Below are 15,608 nucleotides of genomic sequence, written 5' to 3' on the forward strand. Positions count from 1 at the left end.
CACCAGAGAGAAAAAAAGTGAGATCTCACGTTGCTTTTCCCGCATTATCTTCACACTGCTTTTTTGGGGGGGAAGCTCTGCCTCTCTCCGTGTCCTCAGCTGCTCCCTGTGAGGAGCCAAAATGACTTGCTGAGAGATGCTAATTTGGGCTCTCTCGTGCAGACAGGGACTCTCAAAAGCTAGTCCCTGGGTGACACTCGGAATTCCCAAATGTATCCTAGGAAGTAGGTCTTCTTCAGTTGTCAGCGTTTTGTTTGTTTATTTCTGTTAAATGACATTTTTAAATCTGTGCCTTGGGGTTAAAATAAAACACATTCATTAACATAGGTACCCCTTGGTGCCATATTGGAATTATATTGCCTGTGTTACTGCATTAATCTAATGGTCTAGTGATCAGAGACATTGCTGACATGAGATATCAAAGCAAACGCATGTACAATGTTTAACGTATTCCCTTTGATATGAAGACATGATTCTCCTGGTGGGCTACAGCACGGTCCTCGGTTTAATACGTGTTTGATGAATTCATTCTTGAAAATGAATTCTTTATACTTGACCGCGGGAGAGAAAAATGTTTTGGAACGTCGAATTTGTCGTCAGACACGGCAACTAAATGAATCGCTCGGCAGTGGCGCAAACATTTCCTGGCTTGACGCGCATGCGTTTTCATCCTGGCCTACCATCTCTAAAATCGATGCCATTTCTATCATTATTATTACCAGAGCTGCGGAACCCTGTTCCTGGAGCTCTACCATCCTGTAGGTTTTCATTTCTACCTTAATTTGGCCCACGTGGTTCTACTAATTAGCAGCTCAATCAGATGACCTCTAGCAGCTGAATGAGGTCTGCTTTGTTAGGGTTGGAGCGAAAACCTACAGGACGGTGGAGCTCCAGGAACAGGGTAGGGCAGCCCTGATTTGTATTTTGATTTGCTTAATGTTTGCCTTGTTTATTGAGGTAATTTATTTTGCAGCCATGTTTAAATAATTGGTTGTTTATACAGTTGACCATACACATTACGTTGAACAGTCTATAGAAAATACAACATTGAAGAGCAATGGCAATCCTGCAGAAAATAACACTGAAATAATGCATTTGGAAATAGGTGTGGCAGTCATCAATATTACAATATAAACCGCTTATAAACAATTATCTCCACATAAACAGTGACATCTAGGATAAAAAAGTGTAAAAAGGAAACATCATTTTTCAGAGTTATCTGCCAAAATAATCAAGACTATTTTGGCAGATCAACACAAAACCAAGCATGAGGCAGGGGAGAATCTGACCTGAAATGCTGATGAGCACACAGATGAAATATAGTTCATTGTAACAGAACTACCTCTGCATGTTTGCTCTAAATAGTGGGCCAGATATGCATAGCTGGACATATGACCTAGTACTCCATTTAGCATTTCATGGTGCAATATTTCAACCTATTTTTTTAACTGACAGAACCAAATAGGGTGTACAAATATAACATGAAAGTAAATTACATGAAAATAAAATACTTCAACTTGATGTTTTGTAGGGGTTGGATAATTAGTGACGAATAAGTTCCAAACAATTAAGCCACCGTTGACACTTAATATGGACAGCAGCAGATTCATACTGTAGACTCTGCGCAGATTTTCGCCATTGTACTTGCTATTGTAGGTCACATTCCGTTTGCGCGATTGCCACGCAAACGTACAGCTGTTTAAGTTATGTGTCCTGTCCTATTAATGGGATCGTAACATAATTAGTAAGTACGAGGCAATGCGTTTCTCGTTTCTTCGACACGTTCCCTGCACCCTGGTGACAGCGCTCATGGCACGAGCGCAGCCTGTGGACTGAGATAACACCTCGTGCCGCCGTGAGCCGCAGTGGCATCGCGCGCCGCCGCCAGCACAGGCACCCCGCTGAGGGAATCGCTCAAGCGCTGCTTTGCTGCGGCTATTTCAGTGTGACTGTCAAACTGACGCTCCAGGCTCACCAACCAGCTACGCCACCTCGTGGTTTTAACATTTACAAGGTCCAAACTGACGACTGTTTTAATGTGAAGAACCGGGGGGAAAAATGAAGGATTTACTGTGTAAACTGCCGTTCTCAACTGTTGGATTTACTGTTTGTTTGAATATGCTTGCTGTTTAGTATCTTTTGATGACCTATATATGAATGTTGAACTGTATTAAACCTGTCTGAGAATTAAAATCAGATACAAATTTCTTTGCTCAAAGCTTAACTCCTCACCCTATATAAACTGCAGAAAATTCCCACTTAAACTAGCCTAAGCTGGTTATAAGAAGTGTTTCAGCAGCCTGTGATGGGGACACTGTGCTGCAGATGATGCCACCTTCCAGATGAAACGATAAACTGAGGTCCTGACTCACTGTGGTCATTAAACATGCGACAAAACTTATCACAAAGAGTAGGGCGTTCCCTGGGTGTCCTGGCTAAATTTCCATCCTGGCTCTCTCACCCTGCCACCTAATCATCCCCCAGTTTAATTAGCGGAAATCGTTCTCTCCCTCTCAACCTCAGCAGGCGCGGGGAGTGTTATGGTGCAAAATGTCTGCTGTGCATCACCCAGCTGGGTGTTATCCCTCAATCCCACTCAGCCCATATGCTAATCCTCCAAAGCAGTCGGAGCAGGGGGGGAGGGGGGGAGGGGGGGGCTTCCCCACCATGACACTTTCTGTGCAGTGACCCCATATCAGTCTGTAACCCTCTCTGTTTTCAGTAAAGTGAACAGGCTGTACATTCTCCTTTTCATAAAAGTAACTGTTCTGCTGTAGAAGAAACATCCTGTGATGTATGTGTGTGCTGCTGGCCTTTTGTCTTCAAAATTCCCTTTTCTTCTTGCCTGTCATTAGCGGACAGCAAATGGCTTTTGACGAGGGATTGATTTGATTTAATCTCTCCGCAGAGGCGGTGACGGGAGCAAATGACAAGTGAAGGTCTCCCGACCCGCGTAGTCTTCCTCCCCCTCCCCAATCCCAGCCTCTCTCTCAGCCTCTCACCGCCTAATAGCCCCTCCCTCAGTGCATCAGTCCCTTCCCTTTGCTTTCACTAATGAGCATACAAAAACAGTGACCAGAAAGAACTTTGGTAATTATTCATAAAAGTTACCTTTATTTGCAGATCCTTGGAAAAACATGTCTGCTTTGCCATGAAAGTTTTTTCTGAATAAATGTGATGAGAGAGATGAGTGGCATGGAGCACAGTGCCCATCTCTATCTTCTCTCTATATAACCATATATGAGTGGCTTTGATGCAAGCAGACATCTCAGAAGAGATGGAGGTGAGGGCTTCTTCTCACCTTCCATTACAGTGTATGCGCCAGTAGGCATATTACATAAAAAGCGCATGCACACACGCATGAACATATGTACATGTGTGCTTGCACATACGCGCACATGCACACACACACACACACTCTCACAACACACACGCATGCACAAAAAGATGGGAGAGAACTTTCCTCTACTTTTCATCATCTTTCTCTCTCTCTCACTTTCTATCGCTCTCTCTCTCCTTTCCAGAGTAACTTGAATCTTCCACTCTAATGACTCATGCGGAGTGGAAACTAAAAGGCCGTCTGACAGTAAGCATGCTCTTCTTTCCTCTAACACATGTGCACACACACACACACACACCAACAAACACCCACCACACGTGCACACACACACACACACGCACACAAAAGAGAGCTACTCTCCACATCCTACCACAAAGGAGCACATTCTCATGCCTGGTCATTTCATCTGTCTCTCACCATTGTGCAGTCTCGCAGCACAGTGTTACTGTCACTGAGGCAGACAGATTTTTTTTTTTTTAAATGCGTGCTCTGTGTCGTGAGAGAGAGAAAGGGAGCAACTGAAGTTTACAGCGCCGGCTGCCTGGCTGACAGTCAGAGAAAAGAGCCAGTATGAATGTGCGCTCTTGATCTTTCAGTTCCAGAAAGAGATGTTACTGCATGAGTTGTTATTGCGATGGCCAGCATACAGGTGGATTTTCACACTCCAGTCTGTATTCTTTTTCATAGTCAACACAGCTCCTATCCACAGGTAAATGTAAAAGTCAATCACATATCTTGATACAATGCTAATTACACAGGCTGTACAGCAAGATAACGCAGATTTGTCCGCGCTTGTCAACTGGAGGCTATCCTGGCCTGTTATGCTCTCACACGTTCTTATGCAAGACCTCAGCAGGACCACTGAATGCAGTGTCCTTCCCTGGCCAGCGACCCTTCACCAGATGGTCTTGGGTTTGAGTCTTGAGTCGGAACGCCGCTGCCGTGCCCCGAGGCTCGCGAACATTCCGTGTTTTTCTGACATATTTATGCCACTCCAGCTGTCCTAAGCGGTCAGATGTACTGTAAACACGCATCACGTCAGTCTCCTTGAACCAGGACACGACATTGGCCGATTCAAAAAGGGTAGAAATCCACTGCAAAACCTGAGGTGGCCTGTGCAGCAAAGCATTACTGCAGCATGTTTTTTTTTAAATTTTTTTTTTACAGCCAATAGGAACCTCTACTAAGGGTACAGAACACTGGAGAATCAAGAAACAAATGAAATGATGAGTGGGGAAGAGCTCTCCCCCTTTGCCACAGACCCCTGAACCTACAGCACAGGTGAGACGTGGACACATATGCCGGCAACAGCCCCAGCGAAATGAAGGACTCACAAAACCATATGCCATGGCTTACCATATTACATAACAACCATCATCATGGAGACACACACACACACACACACACACATACACACACTCCCCCTCAACTTTACCGCCAAGGGTGACCCTACCAGGAGCAGAAATCCAGACGGCATCGCTCTTGGAATCTTTGGTACTCGCAAACTTCTCCACCGCGGCAAGGTGGCGACCCTCCAGAGAAGACACGTGGATGCACGCCCAGACACAGACATGCACAATCTCTTCCTCTCTCTCTCTCACACACACACACACACACACACACACACTCACAAAGACACACGAACCCACAAGAACACAGATGCACACACACCCACACCAACAAACACACACACACACACACACACACACAAAGACACATAGACACACACACACAGGCACACAGATGCACACAGACACACACACACAAAGACGCATAGACGCACACACACACCGCAGGTTCTGACAGCATTTTTGACAGCACGTCAGGCAGAAGTAATGGGAACGAGCCCCTTTATTTTGACTGCTGACGAACAGCACAACCGACACCGCTGGGAAGGTGAATCTCTACTTGCCAAATAAACAGGGTCATTACAGTGACCTGCCATTGATCTTATCTCTCTGCACTGAATTTTCCCGCGTTAATTAAAGCTGTTCCTTGGGCAGACACTGTGACAATGTTCACAAAGCACCTGTCACCTACAGTTCTCAAGGGGACACCGTTTTTGTGTGCTTGTTGGTCTTATCAAAGTCATTTCTATAGGGAAAGCTTAGTTAATCTACAATAATAACAATAATAATAATAATAATAAATATCATCATTGATGGTATGTTTTTCATACATACATGTGTTAATCTGTGCCATTTATTTCAGGGTCAGTGTAGCTATGTTGTTACTGTGTTATGGGTACACCGTGTCCTGTATTCTGTCCTGCAAGGCATTTATACACCGTGCACTGTATATCCTCTCTACGTACCGTCCTCATAATAATATTTATTTGCAGACCCTTTTACAATTACGTCGCACGACCATTAGGAGGCGCCACCACCTTCATATTTGATTCGTGGTGACTAAAAATACGCACATAAACATAAACTATAGTAATTATTCTTATTCTTATTTTTATTATTGCATAAACTACATACAATTAAAACGAGGGACATATGGTTTCAGACAAAAACTACATCTTTGCAACCCTTTTCAATTAATTTTAATGAGTAAAATTAATTCAAAGACTTTTCTTGGTCAGCTTAATTTAATGTGCAACAAAACGTCTTTACTATTCCTAAAATGTTGCATATGCATTACATTAAAACTGAATATTCTTTTTCTGTTTCACCAAACACACATCTATCCTCAATGTAAATTTAAAATATAGATAATGTGTTTCCTTGATAAATCAAGTGAACAATTTAAACGAGAATTTATTCGTGAGCCCGTAGGCTACAGTATATTGTGGATATTTTCTATAAATAATAAAATGTCCAGTGTTATTTCAACTCTTATATCATATAATTTGGTCCCACTCTGGAATGTGTGTTGAGCTGAATGAACAGGGGAAATGGTACTACGTAGCCTACCTCTCTCCAATTTATGTTTCAAAGTATTTTTAATTTCAGTACGTTTTGCAGGAGAGAAGGTTACTGCTGTAGGCCTACTGTAGGAATTACCCTAAATGCAATACAAAATAACTTCGCATTAACCGGAATCTTATATCTCAAAAAGTCAGTAATCAAGCAGTTCACTTCTGTCATTAAATACATTATGCATTTGCATACAACAAATTACGTCCAAGTAAGCATTCTAATCAGCTCAGTGGGGTTCTTAAACCGTTTTTAAACTGTACATGAGCTAATTTCATTACCCCTACTTCCCGTCTGTGGGATTTTGTCTCGGTTTGATAAAATCAGAAAAGGTGCTCCATCCCATGCTCTCCGCCAACATAATTAGCCAACTCAAATTCACTATTAGGCTACAATGACGCGTGAATTGGCCTACATCTCAAATCACAGAAAATGGCCTTGTGCCAGCGCAGTGCGCCGCATAACACACATAAAGCAACCTGTCTTTGAGCTAGTGACTGTATTCCATTTGTTTTGACACGGAAAAATAGAGCAGCGGCATGAAAGGCGGGGGAGAAAAGAGTGCGATAACAATCCGTTCCTCAAGGTGTGCTCGTTTTTTCCTCGGTAAGCGTTGTCCCGTTATGTCATTACTTGGCTAGTGTAAACAAACGGCGGGACCTAGCACATGACTGTTTGCCTGTCAGCTGAATGAAAGTCCATGATCTCCCAACGGCCAAGATAGAGAAGCGCTGCGAACTACAGCTAAGGGATTTCACTAACGTGAAATCTCTCTGCAGGGTGTTTAAATGAATACAACACAATGGACCGGAATATGGAAACGGGATATTTAGGAAGGCAGGAACTTAAAAATCGTTAAATGTCGTCCGAACGACTAAAGAGACGTGGAAAAGACTTCGTTTCGTTGAGAGGTTATGTAGCCTGTATGTGTTGCGAGAACTGCATTGGCTCACTGTCCGAAGGCACTGGTTCTTGATAATCGAGCTGGGTTCACCAAAGGTGTAAGGAGGGCTACTGCAGCAGAACGCAACAGCATCAATTTATCTGTTCTGTTTTATATAGGCTTTCCTTGTCCGTACAACGAATACATGAACACAGAATACATCTGGGTTGAATGTAGCTACTGGAGGATTTACACGAATATTATTAAGCCTTCTTCAGTTAGTTTGTCGATGAAAGCTGAAGGACAAGAGCACACCTGACTCGCATGGGGATAGCATTACGCCTCCTCAGGGGTACGTACGATTTTTTTGTTTTTATGAATGACTGGTCATTTGTACATTAAATGTATGGCTGCTCACTGGATCAAACTGTACTGTAACTCGTATTAGCATATATGACCTGATTTAAAGTGTTGGAAACCAGACAATTTGAAACCAGAGATTAATTCATTGCAATATCATCATCATTTAGTTAACCTACTTGAAGTGTTTTGTCTTCTCTTGATGAGATCGTAACAATGTAGGATAATTGGGTTCACATGTTGAGTATTCGGGTTTTCCTGACTGTACCCAAACACGTGTTGGCTATATACTGTATTTTTACGTGTAGACAATGCCATATGTAGTCTACTAGTTCGTGACGTATTGCTGCAAATTAACATTACCTATGAATTCCACTGGTTACTTGATTCAGCTACAAAACACGTCTCAGTTTGTGTAATGTCCTTGGAATTAACGACTGGCACGAAACTGCTAAAAAAAAATGTCCGTCGCTCGGGGCTACTTTAAGAATATAAGGGCAGTGGCTGCATGCGCACGGAACTGGACCGTCCTATTTACAGTATAAGGAAACTGGTGTCCAGCTTCTTACAGTAGGTGCTTCAAAAGCGCGACATTGTTGTCCAAACCCGCGCTGTATTCATGCCTGTGGGTCTGTCTCTGTGCGTCAAGTGCGGCTGTAGCGGGACAGTGGTTCGTAGTAGTGTCCCAGTTTAAGTGAATTTAATTGCAACAGGCAAGAAACGTCAGAATTATAAAGTACCCCGGAGTGGATAGATTTCACTGTCGTAGAACACGGTGTAGAGCACACACTGTTCCCACGATGAAAAATCCTTCAACATAAAGTGGATTACAAACAATAAAAAACCGGTGTGTTTTTAATTATAATAAATCCCTTTGATTTGTTTGTAATCCTTGCATAACACATGGGCCACACCGGCCATATAAGACTATATAGGTCCATATATGAATTCCGTGTCCCTCAGCTTCTACTGTATGTATGCTAGGTTAATAAACAGCGTTCCACAAGGTAGCCTAGATAATTGCAGTATTATTAATCAATATGCTTGCCTTCCCAAAAAGTACTCTGAAAATGAATGTATGAATATTAAACACACACACACACAGAGATTATATATATACAATATAGAGAAATGTAACCTGCCAAGAGTAAAATGGCATGTTTTAGCTTACAATTTGGGTCATCCTATTTATTTATTTATTTACTTATTTATTTAGTTATTTACTTACTTATTTATTAGCTTCTTTTACCACTGAGCCGAACGGGTAAATCTCAAAATCACACAGACTTGACCCTCAACGTGTACAGCACACACAGGTGGTCATTGTTGCATCGCTCGGGTGGAATACGGATAGTTCTCCGAGTGTACTCAGTGCACATGGATGCCTGCTGAATGAAAGGCTCGCATCGCCCTTTTACTGTCAGGAACCTTGCAGTCTGCTCTCTCTCTCTCTCTCTCTCTCTCTCTCTCTGCAATAGAGCCAGATAGGCTGTTGCGTTGGTCAAAGGGAAAGCTTCGTCCAATCTGTGCATTCGCTCGATTGGGCGCTCTCTGGAAAGGCCACGCCAGTGCCGTCGGGAGACGGCGAGCGAAAATCGCCCCCGGTCCCAACAAAGCGCGGCCGACACAAACGTGATTAATCTTCCCCCCTTTTCTTCTCCTCCGCCCCTCCTTAGCTTTTCTTCTGCACACTCCCCTGGTCCCCGGCACCTCCAACCCGATCGAAGCTGGCAGGAACGACTCGGAAGCTTGTGAGTAATTCGTCGGTTTTTCTGGGAAGCTGGAACTGGAGTTAACGCGCCGTTACATCTGAAATAAGAATCACCGGCGTGCAAATTGCATCTTTTTTCTGCCTTTCGAAAGACATACGGAAGAAATTGAATAGCCAAAAGCAAAAACAGTTCTGCACAGTTGAATGGCAGTCTTATTCCAGGAATATATTGCCGGAAGGGCAGACATCAGCTTAAGTGTTTGTGTCTACATTAAAAGTTCATACCCTCTATTGTAAGTCCCTATGTGTGTACCTGCTTGTGTGTGCATTTTGTGTGCGTGGTGACATTTAAGAAGTTAACATGCACAAAAAGTCAGATGACAGTTATCAGTCTTCACTGAGCATGCTCACTGAGAAAATTCAAAGAGCTGATTAAGTTCCACTGGGGATGAAGCGCTCACATACATATTAAGGGGCCAGCAGTATTGGAGCAATGGCCTAATTAGGAGAATGCTCCCCATACTCAAAAATAAAATGGGCTATTTAGAGGCGAGAGGATGATAACATTGGGGAGCGAGAGGCGGGAAGATGATGGCATTTGGGGGCGGTGAGCGTTGGCGGGGGCGGACCGCGGTCCCCAGTTCGCTCCGCACGCATGCGAAAATGACCGCAGTGACCCGTTCTCGACCCCGGCGTCGCCGCGTGGAACGACGCGCTCGAAAGCCCGCGGCCACGCGCCGGAACGACCAATGAGCGCTGGCCCGTGCGGAGGGGTCGCTGGTCCGCGGGCGGCCCCGCCCCCTCGCCCCCCGCCCCCCAGCGTTATAAAGGAGGGGGGGTTCTGGCTGTCGCCCTCATCTCTCTGTCCACCCCTCGCCCCCCTTGCAGATGAGCTGGCACTGCTGTGCGGGAAGGAGGAGCTGAAGTTCAGCCACTGCCTGGTCAACTGGCTGAAATGCTACTATAGGAAGGACTGCGGCAGGGAGCACATGCTGATGAAACTGATCTGCTCAGGTAAGGAGGGGACGTCCCCCACCCCCCCGCGCCCGCGCGCGCAGTTTCGTGTGTGTAGCGCCCCCGAGGCCGCCTCGGGGTCCCGCTCCAAACCGCCGCTGGTCATCCGCTGGGGCAGCTCGGCGGGCTGATGGTGACAGGCACGGGACGCGCTGCTCGTCTTCGTGCCGTTTCGCTCTTGACTTGCTTTCATAACGCGGCGTCAGTCAAAAGGTCCGGACAGCTTGGGCTGTGGTGTGTTGGCCGTGGTGTGAGAGGGTTGCTGTGCAGATAGATTGGTTTAAGTGGCCATCACTTTTGGCCATGGAAGGCAAAATGTAACCGCCTTTGGACGGTCCGAGATTCTGGCACACATGCTAGAGGTGTGATTTTTGATCTTGATTTATTTTGTTCCACTCGGTCCTGAGTTGGTCTTAAGACAACAATTCAATTCAAATCCAGAGCTCCCTTCAGCTCTTTTATGATAGCCCTTTTGTTACCCCTAGTAGAACGACGGGAACTCAAGTTACTGTATGCAGTCTAAGGTTGTGAATCAAGCAATGGAAATGAATGTACAAATTATTCAGAACTCGTTTGACGATGATTAGATGAAGGGCTACAACCAATGATAGACTGAGTAGAGGTTTGTCTCTTGCTCTTGGAAATAAGCACAGGTTGTTCTGACTGTCATTTTCATTTGCCACATTTAAACATTTGGGATTTTGTGGGGGTTTTTTTGTGTGGGGATCAGGCATGACGTTTCATGGCTATTGTGAATGCTGAATCAATTTTAAACAAGTCCGAAAAGTTAAAGGTTAAGGACTGTTACCTGGCCTTTTACACCTGGTTGATTCTAATTAAAGATTTTTCCCGGAAAAAAAAGAAATTCAGCAAAATGCTTGTTATGGTGTCAGCGCCTGCACGTGTTCTGTGGCGTGACTGCCTGCTTGATGGAGAAGCACACGCCGCATAAGTGCCGTTGCTGCGTTTTCTACGGACAGAGCAGCTGCCGGCCTGTTCTGAACACCTTTCCCCGAGCTACCAGTTCACCTGTCGCTCCTGCTTTTACAGCCAGCACCAGTGCAACCTGACCTTTCGCTAAACTGTTTGCAGAAGGAGGCGGTTGTGTGCACACATGGCTGCATGGCTGCCGGGCTAACTAGAAACATCGCATGGTCTTATTTCTTTTGAATTTTCAGCCATGGACCACACAAATGTATTCCATGTTTCCTGTTTTTGTTGTTGTTTTCAGAAATATAATTAAACAAAACTGTTGACATCCCTCAAAATAAAAAGCTGAAATTTGGTTTCCATTTTTGTTTCAGTGCAGCTTGAAAAACTACATTTTTGATCCCAGGAATAAAATGACGCAAGATTATGCATTTAATACCTGAAGAAAAAATGCACTGAACTCAATGGCACTTTAATTATTATTAATAAAAAGTGGCATTTTAAGTAGTAGTCATCCAATTACAGTTCCTTTGAACTTCTCAGTACAATAGCTCAATAAGAGTAAATAAATAATTTTAGGAAGTACTTGGCTGTGGAATTTCCAACGTACCGCAATTGACAATTGTTTCTTTTGGGATAGGTGTATGTATTTATTCATTTATTTATTTATTTAACGTTTATTTGATAGGGACAGATACATTTAAACATAGATTATTGTCAAACAATATCCAATGCAATGTATCACAGCATTTATAGCATATGCTAATTTCCGATGCTTCTGTAGATATGATGTACTGTAGATGTTTCCACCTGTATTCATCATGGTTGCCTTAGTTGTACTTATGCAATCTATGCCCAGTCAGTCAGAATCAATTACAGAATCCAATTTCCTTTACAGCTGGTGCACTGTATGCAGATCTATAAAGCCAGTGACCTTCGTCCTTGGTATTATGATCTGTTTCCCCTTTATTATGAGTTTAATTTGAATTAGTAGGACCTAGTAGGATGCTGGTCAATGTTTCTTTTTAACTCCGGTGAGGATTTAATGACAGGACAACGTAATGTGCGGTATGCCTGTGGAAGCCAGATGCGCTGGCGATTTTAATGGGGGAAATTTCCCTGAGATGTGCTGGTGGGACGGGGCTGATGGGTCCAAATGTGGCCCATCAGCAGCATTTTGCCAAAGTTGTTTATGCGAATCCCTGCCTTCCCTCTGATCTATAATTCATACCTCATCCATCTCATTTCTGAAATGTCAGTGTCGCCCAGGGCTGGCTTTCACCGGACGCCCCACTCTCCTGACGAGGGAAGAGAGAGGGGGGGGGCGAATGTTTCGCGCTTTTTTCGGGTTGAGTCGTCGAGGTGGTCGAGGCGGCGCTGCCCCGTACCCTCGTTGAAGACCGCGCGTCCTCGGTGGTACGTGTCCGACGAGGTCTTGAAACCGAGGTCCTCCGCCACCGTGGTCGTCCAAGACGCCACAGCACTCATTGTGAGAGAACAGGCGGTTTTCCCTAGCATCCTGGCCACACTCCAGATCTGAATCTCTCAGCCTGGCTGTTTAATCATTCCTGGGTGGATTGGTTAAACACGTCCCTCCCGTAGCCTTCTGGCTGCTGTGAGTCACCCAGGTAGGTTCTGCACAGCGTTGTGCACACGAACGCACGTGTGTGCACATGTGCGTAAGCATGCACACACATGCACGCACACAGACACACACTGTGAAGTGCTTTAAGGCCAGTGAATGATTCTGTAAGATGTAATGCACCATGATGATGATCATCATGATATTATTATTATTATTATTATTATTATTGCTTGTATTTCTGTGTGTGTGTGTGTGTGCTTGTGTGTGTGATGTCTGTGTGTGCTTGCATGTGTGCTGTGTGTTTGTGTGCGTGTGCGTGTGTGTGAGCATGCATGTGTTCTCTGTGTTTGTATGTTTGTGCTTGTATGTGTTGTGTGTGTGTGTGTGCTTGTGTGCTGTGTGTGTGCATGTATGTGCGTGTGTGTGAGTGTGTGTGAGTGTGTGTGTGTGTGTGTGTATCTCTGCGTGCCTGTGTGTGATTATGTTGGAGCTCCAGATTCGTCCAGACTGGAGAAACCCATCTTGTGTTAGCTGGGGTAGGGCTGCTCCAGACAGGCTGCAGTATGCTCCACAGCTAGTCCTCCAGCAGGCTCAGAAAAGGCTGTTTACTAAGAGTACAACAGCGTCGGAAAAAGCACCTTTTCTTCTTTTTGTGCTTACGGTATGCTCTCATGCCTTTTCTTCTTTAATTGCTTCTCATCCTGCGGCGTTTGTCTCTCTTCAGTCAGGTCGCGCCGCCGTCCTTGCGACTCAAAATGGCCCCTTTATTTTTCCCTCTTCATGCTTTATGCAGTGCTCCTTCACGCTTGGGGATAGTCGGGTAACCTTCCTGCCTGCCTTCCTGGTGCTCTTTCAGAAGCCCGGCCACATCGCGCGGATCTTTTTTTCCGCTGTGGCGTCCTTGAATTCGACCTTGTTACCGAGATCAGCCGCTGGCACAGACCTCAGGGAGTTCCTAAAGCGCGTTGTCCTCGCTGGAAAGAGGGTTCTTTTTCTTCAGTACGTCCTCCCAGTTCACGTTGTTGTGGAACGCAATAAAGCAACAGCTGTTTGTGAGGAATTAAAAGGATAATAAGGCTGAAAAGTAAGGCTAGCGTGCTATCAGTGGCTCACTGATTTGAACCAATCATTGTGTTGTGCCGTGGAGAGCGTAAGCTATGGATTGGCTCACACACATCAAAGGCTGGCAGCTCATTGTAACTCTGCCAATGACTTTGGTTCATGAAAGCTGGCGTTCCTATCATTGGTAAAATACTGACATCTAAAAACATGCAGTCCTAGCTGTATGTGTATACTGGCATAATATAGCCTGCGTGTTTTTTTTTTTTGTAATGATGAGGCATGATTTGAGAAATGGCTGTGTTATTATTGCTTGATTTATTCTGGGGGGTAAAAGCTAATACTTCCAAGAGAAAAAAATGCTATTTTCTGAGCTCATTTTGGGTCAGGGAGTAGCTCATGGTGCTTCTGTGTGTTTTTATTGTTTTTTGTTTTTTTTTTTCGCTTTTTTTCATTTTTTTATGCGCTTGAGGCAGTAGGAAGGATGGGAAAGGAAATGAGCTCACTTGCCTGACCAAGAAATCTGTACTGCCACTGAGCTACACGTTTGCCAGGGTAAAGGACATATTTTTTAGAAATCGTAAATATGATGCCAATAAGCAATTCCCCGGTCCATTTACAGTCTATTCTAAACTTACAGAGAGTTCAGTGTCTCGTTTTATTTTTTAATTTTCTTGACAAAACAGCTTTTCAGCCTTAGCCTGGACTGTCTCACTGTGTGTTTATGCGCTGTGAACAGCTCAAGGTAATTGGTTCAATCGGTTTTTTTTTTATTTCCTAGAAGGCCCTTCCTGGGAGCTTTACCCAAGATGACCTCCGGGCGGCACCCACCATACAGCCAAAGACGGTGTTTATTCATCTTAACGTAGGACCTCGCTTTTTTTAAGCATGACCCCTTTTAACCGTTGAGCCTGGGTGGGGTCCCTGGGCCAGAACAGGTTGAAACGCCCTGCTGCAACACTTAGGAGCAGCCTGGACCCTTTCCTTTCAGCTGCACTTACATCAGTGGCTAACAGCCATTTTAGGACACTCAGATGTTCGAGCCAATATTGGGACTGACTGTAAGCTCTTTATCCAGTTCCTGGAAATCCAGACCGCCCGTGGGGGATGATGTTTTTATGTTCCACCCGCAGCACCCCCCCCCCCCACCCCACCCCCGGAGTGCCGTGATGCCTCGCCTACCCCAGCCGTGAAAATCGCATTTAGAACCGAAGCGCCAACGCTTGGGACCCATTCGGCGAAACGGGAGTGTTACCATTTCAGAATGGAGGAGAACCTCAGCCTCTGATTGGTGGGCTAGTTACTAACACAAACCCAAGGCCAGAGAGCCCTGATAGTTTCCATAGAGTAAATCTTCAGGAGCAGGGGGGCTGACCTGGTGTACCTGAGGAGTAACGGTTGTACTGACCTACCATCCTATTCAGATAGCAGCTGTGTACCTCAGAGGCGTCGTTGCCCAAGGGCAGTGCTGCTGGATGTGGGGTTAAGATCACCAAGTGTTCTTTGGTGCATGCTAGCTGTTTCCTGCCACCCAACTGCAGTCCTGGGGCCTCACTTTTAAAACTCGGTGTGAAACTTCATCCTACATTTCAGCGCACGCTTGAATCCACGATCCTGCCTGCTGTGAAAAATCGGTATTTGCAAAACTTGAGCTTGAGGAAAAATGGGATTGTTGCGCTCGGTCGATAAAAGTCGCTGCAGGTGCGTTTGGCCAAAGCCGATTATTGTAAGAAGAAAACGGTGTGAAACGCACTCCGCATAAATATAATGGGACAATGCTAATGAAACCCCTGGACCCCCGGCTG

The 15,608-nt window shown here is 45.0% G+C and overlaps 1 protein-coding gene across 2 annotated transcripts in view; it reads left to right on the top strand.

Moving 5' to 3' along the window:
• The first annotated feature begins 6,712 nt into the window (after positions 1–6,712).
• The window catches only part of bean1 (brain expressed, associated with NEDD4, 1), a 47,447-nt gene continuing 38,551 nt past the window's right edge, over positions 6,713–15,608 (top strand). The window contains exons 1-3 of one of the 2 annotated variants that reach the window (XM_064337230.1): positions 6,713–6,867; positions 9,181–9,255; positions 10,104–10,229. In XM_064337230.1, the coding sequence (XP_064193300.1) occupies positions 6,801–6,867; positions 9,181–9,255; positions 10,104–10,229 (268 nt within the window). In that variant the 5' untranslated portion in view covers positions 6,713–6,800. The other variant, XM_064337231.1, reaches the window with a different exon arrangement.

This window comes from Anguilla rostrata, chromosome 5 (assembly GCF_018555375.3).
Source record: "Anguilla rostrata isolate EN2019 chromosome 5, ASM1855537v3, whole genome shotgun sequence".
Lineage (NCBI taxonomy): Eukaryota > Metazoa > Chordata > Actinopteri > Anguilliformes > Anguillidae > Anguilla > Anguilla rostrata.